Genomic DNA, 17099 nt, shown 5'->3' on the forward strand with positions numbered 1-17099 from the left:
GGGAGGAATTGTGGAGACCATTTGGTTGTCAGGAGGGGCGGAGTTTCCTCATTATGTTTCGTGATTCATTTTTCTGGAAAGTCATCAGTTACCTGCCTTCTATAAGGGTCTTGTCCTTCCTCTTCCATTACTTATCTAAATGGGTTCTGAGGGCACTGCTGACTCGAAGGAGGGAAGCTTCAGGAATGCTGGGATAGTTCTGAGGGCTTATAGTTTGTTTTACAATAAAATTCGTCAAAAAATTTTGAGTCAGGCTCATGGTTTCTTTACTAATATAATCTGTCAAAAACTGATTTGGCTTCTCAAGGCAGATCAAATTTTGATAATTGCTTTAAACTATTTTCTTGTGACAGTTGCCAAAGACATTTATATTAAATCTTATAATGCTAAGAATCTATTTTAGGGAAAAACAATGTATTGGATTCTCACCCTACTAGTAAGACAAATAAAACTATTGCTCTATTACAAAACTAAAAGAAGGGGCTTGGGATATAGCTCAGTTGGTAGAGTGCTTGCCTCACATACACAAGGCCCTGGGTTTGATCCCCAGCACCAATGAATGACAATATGTTTATAATCTTTAGATGGGGGAAAATACAAAGGGAAATACACAAATTAAAAAAAATAGCTAGATTTGCCTAAGTAATAATTGAAGAGTATTACATGTCAAGATAATTATGAATAAATTTAAAATAAGCTAGAAAAATATATGCTACTAATAGGAAAGATGGTTTGGCATATTGATAGCATGTCTCCCTCTAGTTAATCTATGTAATTTTTGTTTTTGTTTGTAAGTAATATTACTTTATACTATTTTGACAATATATCATGAGCATATTTCTATTATATATCTAAAATATTTTTTAATTTCTATTATTTTAAAAATTTCTAATATATTTTTAAATTTCTGTTATATATCTAAAATACTTTTTCTTGTCATTGTTGTAATTTCTCACTGTTATGGTGATTTTAGATTTTATGTCTTTGTTGACATTTTAGGGAGAGTTTGGGAGAGGCTGACCTGAGGACTGCTACCCAGACTTTACAAGAATGTGGCTGTTTCCTTGATAATTGTCTATTTTGTTGAAGTTCATATGACTTCAAAAACACCTCAGTGCTTCAAAGAAAGAGAAATATTACAGAATTTATTCCTCATTTTTGAGGTTGCTGGGATTCAGTATTTGAACCTGAGTCCTCTGGCAGTGTAAATCTTGGGTAGATGAGTTCAGTTGTTTTTATTTTCTTTATCCTGATGGACCAGCACTTAGTAAAGGACCATTCTCTTTAGGTGAGGGGTCAGCCATGGATTTCCTTTCTATTGTCTCTTCTCACTTTTACAGCATTCTTACTTTCCCCAACTCCAGATCTCTAAAGATCTCTAAAGATCTGGAGTTGGGGAAGGTAAAGAATGCTGTCAGAAGAGAAAAGTAAACTTTACCATAAATTTTCTGCTTTGTTCTTCCAGATCCAATTCTGATGTTTTCTTCATATTGATTCATTCATTATTCAATACACTATTTCCTAGGTCTGATCATTGGTGTTACAATGAGGAATTGTCAGGGAGAGAAACCTTTATGCATTGAACAGACTATTCCAGAATAAAAATGAATCTCAGAGTTATTGTTGGGATCTTTTATTATGCAACATTTGTGCTCTGCCTATGGTACAAAGGGTGACTATAACATATGTGTATTTAATGGAGAATTTTTCATCTTGTTTGAAAATATGTTCAATTCTAAGACAGTTATTGAGCTCCTATTATGAACATTATCTTAATGTATATTACATTTTGTTGGAAATGGAATAAACAAAATTATGCAGATAATTTGTCTTTTTAATTCACATAGTGCCAAGTGATAAAGATCTATATTTGCACTTTATAGAGTTTTATAGATGATTCTAGTGAGGGTCAGAGATATGAAATAACTTGCTCAAAGTTCCATGAGTGCAAACATAGTACACATTTATTGGCTTTCTTATAAATATGTTTAGGATATGGTGTATGACTAAAGATGGGAAACCATTACATATTTCAGAAAACAGTTCAACAGTACCTTATTTTTATATGTTGTTCTCCATTTGCTACTGCTTAATATGAATACTGTAATGATTTGGGAAGAGAGTTAAAGGGATTTGTGTTTTGTGCTTGTTTTTACCCTTTAATGAAATCTGAGAGCACATTATTGGTAGCAACAGTACATGTGTTTGCCATGTATTTGAAAAAAAATACATGGATGAATGCCACAATGCTGAGATAAGAATATTTTAGGAAAAACAATTGTATAAAAATCTTCTAAACATAAGAATTTTGGCCTGTGGGAATAACTTGGAACTAGTTGTATAATTATTTACTGCCTTTCAAAGCAGCTTGGCCAATAGATAATTATTATTCTAAGAAATTAGGTACCCTTGCCCAAGTGGAAATTTAGTTTTGCAGATTCTTAATAGTCATTGAAAGAAAGTATTTTTTTGGAATCTGATTGACATTTCTCATAAATCGAATTGTAGTGCTCATCTGCAGATAGGTTTCTAAAAATATGGCATGATCTAAATGTAATTCTATGAGCCACCTGTTTTGCTAAGTCCTCAGATTCCTTACCAGGTTCCTTTCCAAGTTTTTTAAAAAATTAAGTGCTTCCTTAGGAGCCTTTAGGCAAAACCTTAATATTTTTATTATTTGAACAGGAAATTCCCTTTAATGGGATGGATTATAGAAAAACTTATGGAAGTAAAATACTTCTAGGTCCCTCACTGATAATTCAAAAGAGAAATCATTTAAAAAAAACAAGTTATTTCACATTTTCCCCCAAATTTTATATTTTAAAACCTGAAGGTTTTGTTTAAGAAAGAACTTTTTAGTTGCAAAGGCACTATTCTTCACAAGCTGTTCTAGCACAACTAAAAGGAGGTGCTGATGAGTCTGGACTGAACTGTATTTGCTTTATCTGATATGGGAGCATGAGCTGGATCTATGTGCAGTTTTATTGGAACATTAAAATAGAAGTACCTCATAGTCAGATTTTGAGCCCAGGGAGCATGAAAGAAATTCCACAGGTGTAAATAATTTTCAGTATTATTTGGGAATAGTATGATGTTCTTCAAAGTGGTTTTGTAGTTGCAGTTAGCCAAGTAACAGGCTAGTTCATGTCTATTTGCATCTTTTCCCTAGATATCACATTTCCCCTCTTCAGCAAGCTTTTTTTTAAAAGGCAGAAAGGGATTTTTGCATGGATCCATGCACTCAGATTTCAAAACCAGTGTCTTTGTTACTTCTTATAATTACAGTTGAAATTAGTTTTATTATAAAATAGAGAATGCTAGAATTTTGGTACATACTGAAAATATTTGATTGTGGTTATATATTGGTAGCATTAATGAAATATGCTAGGGTACAGGTCACTAGGAAACTATCCAGGAAATAGATAAAATATCTTAATATGTATAGTTTTGCTTTTTACCAAAAGACACTAATTTATAGTTAGTATATTTGATGGAATTTCTTTAACTTTTAAACCATTTAAAATATACAATCCTAATAGCACATTAAGAGTTCCTAAATATTTTAGTTTTCAGCAAAGAAAGACAATTATCATGGAAATATATCCCAGACAAGTCTCAAGGCTACCATAACTTAAGAATGTTTAGAAAGAAAATCAAAGAATTATTAAAGGGAATATGAGAAAAATCTCAGATACCATCTTGGTTCTCATAATTTTCATTTCTACAGAAATGTTGAGTGTCCGTTTCAGGCAATGTTTTAAATGTTTGAACTGTAAAGAGAGTAAAAACACTGATCTAGTAATTATCGTAAAGAGAATTTTATGCCTGCAATTGCCATAAATATTTAAATGGCATTAGTGTTTTTTCCATTAAAATAGCAATTTAAAATATACCTTTATTATTTATAATAGAATTTAAAACAACCATTTAAAAGTTGTCTATAAATTATCTTAACATATTTATAATTAAGAAATGGAGTGTCAGTCACTAAACCTGTGCCTATAGTATTACCTATAATTCAGTAAATCACTTCTGAAGTGGTTCTTTGCAGAAATATGCTTTTCTAAGTGGAAAAATGCTTAGTTTTAAGTATAGGTAAATATATGTTTGTATATTCTGAGGTGTGATGATGAATGCTTTTCAAAGTCAAGCAGTGCTGACCTCTGCTGATTGAACCTCATATGCTACTAGTCCATCTTTCCTGGTTGGCACAGCTTTAGCTTTACCATTTTCTGTCACCTGGACTTGTCAAGCTTTCCTTGTCTCTAGGCTATTTGGTTCCTGTTTGGAATGTTCCCTGGAAGTTTTCCATGGCTACCTTCTTGTTATTCCAACTTCAACCTTGCTCTCCCTTTGTAGAAGGTCTCCCCACCTGTTGTTTTCTATCTTTTTGATCTAGTTTTTTTTTTTATTGCACTTATTGGTGTATTACATTTTTACATGTTTTCTGTCTTTTCCTATATAAGTTCTTTGAAGGAAAGGATTTTGTCATGTTCACTTTTGTATCTTTAGCTCTTAAAACTATGTCTGGTCCATAGTAGGTACATATGAAATATTTGTTGATTATTTCATAGAACTTATCAAAATTGGCATATGATGACTGTATAGTGTAATGAGTTAAGGCATGAATTGTTGAGCTGGGCTGTTCCTCTTCTCACTTACTAGGTGTGAGACTTGGGGACTAGTTTCTTAACCCCTCTACTCCTTATTTGTCTTACCTGTAAAGTGAGGAGTATATCATAACATGTTTCAAAGTTATTGTTAGTTTGATATATGAATTATGTAAGGATGAATATATATCAATATAGAGGTATACACACGCACACACACACACACACACACATATATATATATATATATATATATATATATATATAAAGAGATAGAGAGAGAAAGTCAGAGAGAGAGAAGAAGAGAGAGATAAAATCAGAGAGAGAGAAGGGGAGAGAGAGAGAATGAATGAGAATATGATATCTGACTTCTATATTGGAGTAAAGCCATTTTTATTATATATGCCTACCTTGGATGATTTAGCCTCACCTGACCAGGGAGAGAGAGGGCGATTGTTTGGATATATGTATCTCACTAAATTTACTTTGGGTTAGCAGTAGTTTTTCAGTTAATATTATTATTTTAAAGTATATATTGGTGTAATATAGGAAGATGACAGTTTTACGTCTACCTTTCCAATTTTTATACTTCTATTCTCCTTCTTTTATCTAATTCTGTTGTATAGTAAAGGGAATCTTTGTAATCCTGACCTATGTGAAGTGCTTTGTTATGTCTTCATTATGCTTGATGTTGTCTTTTTGGTTGTGACGTAATTTATTATGTTAAGGAAGCATCCATCTATTTTACAATTTAAAAAATAATATTTATTAATTTTATCAAAAGCCATGTGACTTTATTATGGATTTTATTAATGGATTCCTAATATTGAATCATACTTGCTTTCCTAAGATAAGCTCCATGTATTAGTCTTTTAATGTGATGCTAGATTTTATTATTCCTTTTGATAATATAATTTTGGACTTTTACCTTGATATTCACATATGAGCTTGCTCTGTATTCATTTGTTGTGTTTTAGTGTTGTCATTTCTAGATTTTGATGCTAAGTTCACATTAATTTCATAAAAATAATTTGGATTTTTTTTCTTTTTATATTTTGGAACAGTTCAATAATGGTGGAATTATCTGATCTTTCAAGGTATTGTGGAATTCTTTTGTGAAACCATCAAGGCTAGGGTTTTTTTTTATATGTGATGTAACTTGGACATCTTTTTCTTGGTAGAAAGGGATCTGTTAGGATATCTAATCTTTTTGAATTCTTTTTAGTAAATTGTATCTTCCCCCCAAATCATCTCTATCACTCCTCTCACTGTCTCTTTTTCTACTTTCTTTAGGCATTGATATCTTTGTAATCAATCTATTCCAGCTGCCAAACCATCACTATCACCATTACCATTATTCAGATTTTGTTACCTCTTCTGGGTTATAGCCTGTCTTGTAGTTGCTAGTTTTTTTTTTTCCTATCACCTCTAACATTAAATCTTACTAAGTTAAATTTCATAGCTTATGGTCTCAAGAATTCATTCATTTAGTGTATATTTATTCAGTATCTGGTATGTGGCAATCATACAGAGAAGAGTACAAGCAAAGCCCTATTCTCATGGAGCTTATATTTCAGTGGATTGTATCAGACAAGTTACAAAGAAGCATAAATACAAATGTATCAGGTGATAAGTGATATCAAGAAAGTGAACTGGGATATGGGTACTAGAGAGGTGGTTCAGTTCCATTTTGTATAGGGTGATGAATGTTGAGTGGAGATTCCAAAGAAATGATAACTGGGAAATCCCATGAAGAAGTGCTTGAGGCAGGTTTAGTAAGCACAAAGTCCCTGAGGTGGAACTCTGTTTGTCATGTTTGAGAAATAGAAAAGGCACCAGGAGAGAGCTCTAGTTTGAGATAAGGTAAAAGTAGGAGAAAAGAAAGCCAGAGCCTAATTGTTGTCAGTGTGTGCTTGGAGGAATGGAGGGGTACAGAGGGATGACACATCACATAGAATATTGAAGAATATTGTAAGAACTTTTGATTTTATTGAGTGATTTTCCTTAGTTGTATTTTTTTTTCTTTTTTTCCTGGGGAGTGACATGATCCATACTTTTGTTGAAAAAAATTATTATGACTATATATAGAAGCTAGATTACAGAAGGCTATCGATTTAGTTCAGGAAGAAAGATCATAAGATTTGATCATAGATGTAGTGCTAATATGGGAGAACTCATTTGATTTTGATTACACTTTGACAGTTGAGCCATCAGGATTTGCAGGTGGACTGAATGTGGGATTTGAAGGAAAGAACCATCCTTGATTTCTCTAAAAGAAGTTTTGGTCTCAGAAATCTGAAAATATTGAGGCCATTTACTGAAGTAGGGAGTGTTTTCTAAAAAACAACAAATTTGGACCCAAAATCTAGAGTATGTGTAGGCATTGTGGCACATGTCTATAATGCCAGTGACTCTGGAGGCTTAGATAGGAAGATCACAAGTTCAAATCTAGCCTCAGCAACTTATTGAGGCCCTTTGCAACTTAGTGAGATCCTGTCTCAAGATAAAAAATAAAAAGGGCTGGGGATTTGGCTCAGTGGTTAAGCATCCCTGGATTCAATCTCTGAACCAAAAATTTTTATTTTACTTAAAATAAAAATTAGAGCACAAAAAAGAAAAAGAGTATGGTCTTAGACCTCTTAAGGTTGGGAATGTTGTGTGGATGATGTCAACAACAATTTGGGTGCTGGATTCTGGAATTCAGAAGACAGGTCTTTGTGAAAATTCTTTCATGGCTCTTCATTGCTGATGAATCCAAATTTCTAGCACCACATTCAACAATTTTGACCCAGCCTACTTTTTAGTCTTGATCTCACATTATTGCCTTACACAGACTAAATCAAACAGCCTTTTCTATTTATAGACTATTCTATACCTATCTTTTCCCATTTTGAGGACTTTGCTTTTGCCATTTTTTATATCTGGAATACCTATTATCGCAGCTCTGCCTATTGGAATATTTATGTTTTTCATGACTTTATATATAAGAATGGAGAAAGAAGAATGAGTCTTGAAAAGGAAATTTTTATGTTCATTTGTGGTAAAACAGGTTCTGCTGTTTTACTTCTGTGTGCTTATTTTATTTTACTTTTTTGTCATGCTAGTGATTGAACACGGGGCCTCACTCATGCTAGGCAAGCACTCTATTACTGAGCCACTCCGCTAACCCCATGTGCTCATTTTAACCTGCGGTGCAATGTGTCTTCTTAGTTACAGTTGGAAAAATGTTGACTTTTGTTTTCTTTATTTTCAGATGGGAACATTTAAAGCACATGATGGTGAATATTTCTTAGAACCTATAATGAAGGCTGATGGGAGTGAACATGAAGAAGACCACAATAAGCCACATCTTATATATAGACAGGAATTGAAGAGTTCTTTTCTACAGTCTCACAGACCTTGTGAAGTTTCAGGTAACCTATAAAGTCAAACTTTTCTGTTAAGTTGTGATACAATTCAAATCTTCTTATGGTTTAGCTTTTACATATTTTCTTAAGTATTTAGTTACTTTTAATTGAGATATAAAAATCATATATATTTACCATGTACAGCTTATTGTTTTGAAACAAGTATACATTGTGGAATGGCTATATCAAACTAATTAACATGTGTTACCTCACATAGCTTTTTTTTTTTTTTTAGGTGAAAACATTTAAAATCTACTTTGTAATTTTCAAGATTCTAATACATTCTTATTAATTGTAGTCATTGTGTTGTAAATATGTCTCTTGAACTCATTTCTTCCATTTAACTGAAATTTTGGTTTCCTTTAACCAACATCTCCCCAACCCTTCCCACCTGCCCCTGGTAACCACTGTTCTACTCTTTACTTCTATGATTTCAACTGTTTTAGATTTTATATGTAAGTGAGAGCATATGTTATTCAATATTGAAGTATATGATTTTTAAACAATATTTTGACTTGTAAGTATCTATTAGAAATTGTTGTAGATAATTTTTGTAGTAAACTATGTTTAAATTTAAAAAAAAGGGATTTATAGGGAACAATCATACGAAATTTTTTGTCATCTGTCATCCACAGTAGTGTGATTTGGTTATTCTCAGCAGAATTTTAGATTAAAAGTACAACTGAACATAAATAACAATATCACATTGCTCAGTTTTGCATGGTTTTTAACTTTCACAAGTGGAAATAAGTTGCATATAGCTGTGGCTCTTCCTTTTTGCTCAGCATTGTTTCTGGGTTCGTCTACATTAGTGTGTGGAGCCGTAGTTCATCCCTTGTCATTGCTGCTCAGTCTGCATTTGCTGAGTGTATCAGACACTGGTAGACTAGTTCCTGCACTCGTTTTCCTCTTGAACTTGTGGCTTCTTTGTAGTTTTTGCTAATACAAAAGATGCCACTGTGAATGTTATTGTCCCTATCTCCTGTGTTTGAGAGTTTCTCCGTGGTATATAAATAGACACTAAATAATTCCACGTTGTTTTATGGAGAGGCTTTTTAAAAAAATCATATTTATAGTTCCAGCAATATAGGAGAGAAGTATATTTTCATCATATTTTTCCTGTAAAATTCAGACTACTAAAGATTTATAATAGATTAGAATCTGGAAGTCATAGATTACTACAAAGTATAAATCTGCTACCATTAAAATACTTTACTTATACATTGTATAAAAGTTGTTTTTATTGAGTTGTGTCCGTATATCTATGTGAATCTTCATTATTTATAAAATGGTGTACTATGATATAGTGGAGAAAAGGCACCTGCAGTTATCATCAAAGTACAAAATCTAGACAAAAGAGTGGGATTAGAAAGGATTTATTTGTGATTGTAGGTGTCCATAAACTATAGTTCCAAACACTGTGATGCCATCTGTTTTGGGATATAATGATATGTAGGCCTTTGAAGGTTTTCCCTGGGAATGCACTTCTTAACCTTTGCTATTATAAGGGTGCCAGTTTGGAGTGGTTCTCACTGTGTCTAAGGCCCTGTTTTAAATCTATTGACATAATAGATGCCTTTCTTATGCTTTTAATATGAGCATAAGGGTTTCATTTTTATGGCTTCAAAGAAAACACAAATGGGTACAGCTTCACAATAGAACTCTACAGAAGGCAGCTTATGCTTGTTCTGATCTACCATTCAGGAGCAACTTGTTTAATGAATTGTTTAGCTTCTTAAGAAGAAAACCACCAAGTAGACATTCTGAATGCATAAATGTTTCACATAATGATATGCAGGGTTTCACATTCATGATCAGCGTTAATTATCAGCAAGAAAATGATTCAAGTAAAGCTGGGTTCTTTTGTTTAAAAATATTTATACTAAAGATTTATTTTAAAAACTACAAATAAAAAATTGAATGGAAATCTATAGGATTTAATTTTAATCACGAATACTTTTTTAATATCTGTTAAAATGTATGAAGTGGTATTCATTCTTTTCAATAATTAAATTCCTCCATTTTTTGGTACAATTAACATGTACAGTTTTAATTACTAATAAAGGCAATCAATTAATGGCCTAAAATTAGCTACTAATCATCATTTTGTTAGTAAAAGTGAAGAGTTGTGAATGTAATTAGTGAAATGTCATCCAAGGTGTTTTTTTTTTTTTTCCTTCCCAACTCACACATTGTTCAGAAATACTTTCAGGGTTTTCTTTATTCTAATCAGCACACCTTCAGGAGAATCCTTCAAACAGGTGGGCCTACGGATTTAGCACATGAGCTAATGTGATTAAATGGAGAAGGAAAAGTGATTTCTTTTTTTCATTTTTCTATGGATGGTTCGTCATGAACCTAACGTGTTACAATTCATAGTGGCTTCAGCCTTGATGAATTAGATTAAATTGTTTCCAAGGCCAGAATTCACTGTGTGTCTTGAAGCCATACAAATTAAATTTGGTAGCCAGACCTAGCCATTGTGTATACTAGGTTCTTAGATGTCAGATATACTCTAAGTAAAAAATTCAGGGGAAAGAGCAAAGCAAGCAAATAAGAAACCCCACAGTATGAAAAAAAAATATATCAAACAAAAACCCCACACACATCACCACCCAAACAAAATAAAATAAATAAAACTTAAGGGGAAAGAAAAATGTCTCAGAATTATGTTGAGTATAATTCTTCATTGCTTATCCTCCAAGGGCCAATCAAGAGACTTTGTGATCCCCAACCCCTGCCCCACATCTGAATGTCTTGGGGTAGGAAGGAGGATCAAATGTGAGTGAAAAGTGAAATATCTTTAAATGAGTTTTTAGGATGTTGACTGATTTTTAAATTTCTGTGTTTTTCTTGAATTTTTCGAAATTTATTTGTTCATATAGTTATTGAGTCCTTAATATTACAAAGTATATAAAAATTGATTAGAAAAGGGCTGTAGACAAGAGAGAGCATAGCATTTTGCATCTTCAGAATCCTGATGTGTAGAGAGAAGAGTTACCCATTTATCATTTCAAGAGAGCAGGGTGCAGATGTGTGTGAAGTCCTGGGAGGCTGGCAAGGCCACAGACCTGAAAGAACTTCAGGATTTTGCTGGCTATTCCATAGGCATTGGGGAAACAAACTTTAAAGCAAAGAAAGCTCATGATCTTCTAAATAAATAAATAAATAGTATTACTCAGTTGATATGGTGGCTTTTTTTTTTCCCAGATGGTTTTGGAGCAAAGTATATTCTATGCTTGTATGATTATGCCACAATGAACCCAATGTCATGTATAACCATCATACACTAAAAATGATAGTTTTGGATTTGAATGAGAGGAGACTGAAGGGAGGGAGACTAAAATTGAAAAGAAGCAATCTGACAACAAAGGATTGAAATATCAAACAAGTAAAGTACACATTAAAAAGTAAATTGAAGATAATTTCCTTAAGCATTTTCAAAACTTTGATAAGATTTTAAAGATTTTTATTTGTGAGTAATCTATTTGCATATTTCTATGAATTTATGAGAACTGCTTTTTCTTTTTTTATATTTTTATTTTTAATTGATATTTTTTAAAATAAATGACAGCGGAATGCATTTACAATTCTTATTACACATACACAGCACAATTTTTCATATCTCTGGTTGTATATAAAGTATGTTGACACCAATTCGTGTCTTCATACATGTACTTTGGGTAATGATGTCCATCACATTCACCATCCTTGCTTATCCCTTGTCCCCTCCCTTTTCATCCCACCTCTCTACCCTATCTAGAATTCATCTATTCCTCCTATGTTCTCCCTTCCTACTCCACTAGGCTGAAAGTCAGCCTCCTTTCAATAAAATTATATTTTTGTGAAGATTATTTCCCTTTCCTTTGAAGATAATAATTTAATCAGCCTCTGTCTGGGAAAAATCCAGATGGTTTTAGTGTCAGCAGAGGCTACAATGCACTTATATGTAGGACCACCTGTTTGAAGGATTCTCCTGAAGGTGCACTGATTAGAATAAAGAAAATTCTGCAAGTATTTCTGAACAATGTTTTAATTGGGAAGGAAAAATGCACTTAGTAAGCTGGAAGTCAGAAAACAGAGTTTGAGTTCTGAGTTGAGACCTACACCTCTCTGGTTGTAGCCAGAGTAGGAAATAGTTGAGAATTTAATATGTTTCCTTTAATTTATTTTTAATTAATTAGTTAATTAATTAATTTTTGATATATTTATTTTTATTTACTTATTTATTTTTATGTAGTGCTGAGGATCGAACCCAGGACCTCATGCGTGCGAGGCAAGCTCTCTACCACTGAGCTACAATCCCAGCCCCCTTTAATTTATTTTAAAAAATATTTTTATTTGATATATAGTAATTGTACATATTTATGAAGTACAGAGTGATATTTCTGTACATGTACAGAATGTGCAGTGATCAGGTTAGGATAATTGGCATATCTTTCACCATAGACACTTATTATTTCTTTGTATTGAGAGCATTCAAAATTCTCTCTACTAGCTGTTTTGAAATATTCAATTAATTGTTAACCATTATAGTTATTCTAGTGTGCTGTAGAATATTAGAAGTTATTCCTCCTCGCCAGCTACAACACTGTACCCACTAACAATGCTCTTTTCATCCCCCTCCCCTTCCTAGGCTCTGGTAACTGTTTTATTCTCTACTTCTATGAAGTCAACTTTTATGTTTCCACATGTGAGGGAGAGCATGTGGTATTTGTCTTTCTGTGACCATTTCACTCAGCATCTTGTCCTCCAGTTCCATCCACGTTGCTGCAAATGGCAGGAATTCATTCTTTTCATCTATGGCCATATCACCCTGGATACTCTCAGATCTGGCCAGTTTCCTTCTTAAATGAATGCCACAATTAGATAATTTACAGCTATAGAAATCAAGTGATTACTGGAAATGATGAGGGGAGGTGTCAGAAGGACACTGAGTATCCATAGGGCAGTGAACGCACATGCTCCTTGCAAAAGGCACTTTGGTAATGTGGGACCATATTGCCAGATCTTTTATATTTTATGAAGTAGTTAAATATGTATATATATATATATATATATATTTTTTTTTTTGAAGGAGGTACCAGGGATTTAACCCAGGGATGCTTGACCACCTAGCTACATTCCTAGTCCTATTTATTTATTTATTTAGCTATCTATTTATTTTTGAGTCAGAGAGTCTTGCTAAATTGCTTAGGGTCTCACTAAATTGCTGAGGCTGGTCTTGAAATTTTGATCCTTCTGCCTCAATCTCCCAAGCGGCTGGGATGACAGGCATGTGCTACTACACCTTGCTGTTAGATTTTTTAAAAATGAGAGCTGAACATGATTTGTTAGACACCAGTTTGTAATCTCTTATTGATTTCTGAAATCATTGCCTTTTATAGCATTTAAAAAAATTTATTGGCCAAGAAGGTGTCATTACAGAAGGATTGTAAACATGGCTATCACCATGGCTGGTATTTTGAACTAATAACTTGTTAATGGTGTTTTCAAGGTCAGCTCAAGCTCTACATATACAGAGAGATGAGGATAGATTCTCATTCTCCTGCCCCCTGTTTTACTGCAATCTGCTCTCTCAAAGGTCACATGGGACTTTGACCTTCTACTTGTCAAGAGCAATACTCTTAGTCTTATTGTTACTGTTTGGGGAGTACATTTCCCAACTCTCAGTCAACTTCCCCTAATTGAGTTTCCGTTTCTTTAGGTTCTCAGATATGTTTTATTTTCATCTTTGCTTCTCTGCTTTCTAATTATTCCTCACATTTCTTTTGCTGGTTGTCATTTTTGTTTTCACTTTATGAGTTAAGCATTGTTTTGTTTTGTTTTTTATTTTTGGTATCAGGGAATGAACTCAGGGGTACTCAATCACTGAGCCACATCCTCAGTCCTATTTTATATTTTACTTAGAGACATGGTCTCACTGAGCTGCTTAGCCCCTCGCTTTTGCTGAGTCTGGCTCTGAAAACTCTCTCCTCCTGCTTCAGCCTCCTGCCCCTGGGATAACATGAGTGTACCACCATACCTGGCTAAGCATTTTTTAAAGTGCTCTTCTTGGCCACCATTTTAAACCATTTTTTATGTTTATTTTTATTTATCAAAACATCTGAAGCTGAGGATGAGCATGCTTTACAGTTACAGGATCAACTGATAAATATAAAACTTTATTTTATATTTATTTTTATTTATTTGTTTATGATTTATTTTTTCTGCCTTCCAAATTTTAATTACTAATTTGAACAGTACATAATTTTTGAAAATGCTTTAACTTTAGTTCCTGTTTTAAGATTAAACCTTGGGTGTACAAAGTGCAAGATGCTCACGTTTTTTGGATGTCCCAGGGGCCTCTAGAGTCAGCACAGCAGAGCCTGAAGCCACTGTCCCTCTTCTATCTCCCAGTTCAGCCACATGCCCAAGAAGAAGCCTTCTTTCTTTTGGTGCCCAAGTTTCTGTTTAAGCCCAGCAAAGGCTATAATGGAAACTTAACAGGTACACCTTTTATTAAGAAAAGATCCTACTCTACTAACCTGAAAAGATTTATTTATATTTTAATGACAAACTATTTGCCTCAATCATTTGGATATCCCCTTTTGCTTTGTTTGTTAATCAGTATTCCATAGCTCATGAAAGTAGTTTATTTTCTTACGTGGCTATTCTTCAGTCTTATTGTTACAGTCATGTTCTTGAGTTAAAATTTGTTCCAAACAAACAAAAAACCTACATGATGAAATTTGACCTAATCAGGTTTTAAGGTTAGGAATCCTATGAAGTAGAACTACTTCACTTATACAGCCACACATACCCTTTCTTTCTTCAAAGTCGAATCTCATTGATCCTGTAACTGTGAAGCATACTCATCCTCAGTTTCCAGATGTTTTCTATCTGAGGTAAAACCTAGAGGTGGTGTGAGTATTGGTTCCATGTGTAGAGGGTTATCCTATTAGCTGACCTGTTGTGCCAGTTGTGTGTTCTTCTTGCCATAACAGTGAATGTACTATTACATTATTAATAATATATTCCAAAGAGAAGGATCAGTTTGCCTGTATGTGATACTCATTTTGCATTGCCATTATTTTTTCTGTGGCAATAATCACTAGAGCTTTCTAGTTTCATTTCATTTATTTATGAAATCTTATGCTATCTAGTTTTACTTTTAATAAAGTTAAAGATTCTCAACTAGGGTGAATTATGTGAAATGGACAAATGACTAAGAGAACCAATATGATATAAACCAGAGAGTTTACTTATGTAGTCCTCAGATGCTATGAAAACAATAGTTCTTTCCAGGAAGGACTATGTGGTTATTCTGAAGAATTAATATAACAAGTTTCTTTTTAAATTCCCTTCTTTGTATTAGGATTATGTATTTCATTTATTAAACTAGAGAAGGTTTTGTGGCAGACATAATGATTCACTGTTTTCTAGTTTGGAAGGCAAGGGTTTTTTCCTTAACATTTTTTTCCTATTAGCCCAGAAATGAATAGGAGAGGATTTTGAATCTTGAGATATGAAAGAAGCTTTTATACTGATAACCCCTAATCAAAGAGTAAACTATTCCAGTATCTTGAAAATAATGGTGTCAAACCACTTTTTGTAGTTCTGTTAAGATTTGATTGGCTTCCACTGTTTTTAAAGTTAGCATTTCTTGCTCACTGCTAGGAAGACTGATGATTTCTTCTGGCCCATGTCATCTTGTTGATCAAATCTACTGTTGAGAAGGGATTGAGATTACTGACCCTTTGAAATATACTGTGCACCTATTTTTCTGTTGTACCTCCAGATAATTAGTTAGGGAAAGGGAGGGAGTGGGAAGCATTTTGTATGGCAGAAACAGCATGTGCAAATATCTATAGAGATGAGGCAGTGCTTACCCCATTTAGGGAGCTAAAGGTGGTTGATAAAGACAAAATATGGGACTCTTGGAGATGGCAAGTTGATGTAACACTGCAAAGGTAAGCAGAAGAAAGCTCATGAAGGTCTGTGTAAGCCTCATTGGGGGACTTGGGTTTTATTTCTACAGTTGTCCAGCAGGTATTGCGAGTAGTTCCAGCAAGGGTCCTGGTATAGGGGCTGATTACCGTTTGCCCTGACTTGTCCTTTACCAATCCCTGTTGTTGGAGGCATTGGTCCAATCAGCCAGATCTACCCTGCCAGTGGGGTCAGGGCAATGCTTGTAGCTATGAACAAAGAGAGGATGGGAATAGGTACCCAGGGAATTGTGGAAAGTTAGTGAAGAGATGCTGGTCAAATAAAACCAAAATATGAACAAACACAAGATGGGCAGTTAAGATACTGAAATTGTAAGAACTTTTGGGGATACATTTGAGCAAAAGGAGATGTGAGTCATTGATAAGAGATTCAGAAGGAATGGGAAATTTTTGACAAATGGATTAACAGTTAAACTTTATTTGTATTTAGGGAGACAAAACTATGTAGGGGATTGAGATATTTATAAATAAAATACACTCTGTGGTAAAGGAAAGAACTAGTAAAATTCTCAGTGCAAAACTGACTAGGATTTTCATTCAACTTATTTCTCCATTATCATGATTTGAATAATTTGCCATATAATCTATCAAATTGGGATTATCTGATGACCACTTCTCAAAGCCTATAGATTAAACAATTTAAAGTAAACTTTTTAAAGAAAAATAATAGAAAATTATGATTGCGACATTTCTAATGTTCCTTCCAAAGCCTTACAAAGGGACTTTGCAAGTGAGAGGCCAGAAATGTAAACTTCTTTAAGTTCATGGTGAATTCACCTGAACACTTAGGACATTGTAAATCACAATACTGGCTTTGACTTCAGAGGAAGAACTATGGTTTAAACTTCTTGAGAATGTGGGAGATAAAAGAGCATTTATTCTGTGACACATGACTACTGTGCCTCATTGTCCTGCCGGCACACATAACGGAATAACTGGAATTTCTTGTGTGTAGCATTAATGAGAGTTATTTGGGAGTTTCCTTTATTGCCATCTTTCTTCAAGGCCACTGAATGAATGAACAGCACCAGATTGATCTCAAATCTTTGTCCAAAGTAGAGCTGCAAGCTTTTATATTCAAGTCCTGGCTCAGC

The 17099-nt window shown here is 33.7% G+C and overlaps 1 protein-coding gene across 1 annotated transcript in view; it reads left to right on the forward strand.

Moving 5' to 3' along the window:
- Adamts20 (ADAM metallopeptidase with thrombospondin type 1 motif 20) overlaps positions 1 to 17099 on the forward strand; it is a 153269-nt gene that overhangs the window by 9134 nt on the left and 127036 nt on the right. The window contains exon 3 of the mRNA XM_027934237.3: positions 7864 to 8023. Coding sequence (XP_027790038.3) covers positions 7864 to 8023 — 160 coding nt within the window. The remainder of the gene's footprint in view (positions 1 to 7863; positions 8024 to 17099) is intronic.

Source organism: Marmota flaviventris, chromosome 3 (genome assembly GCF_047511675.1).
Source record: "Marmota flaviventris isolate mMarFla1 chromosome 3, mMarFla1.hap1, whole genome shotgun sequence".
Lineage (NCBI taxonomy): Eukaryota > Metazoa > Chordata > Mammalia > Rodentia > Sciuridae > Marmota > Marmota flaviventris.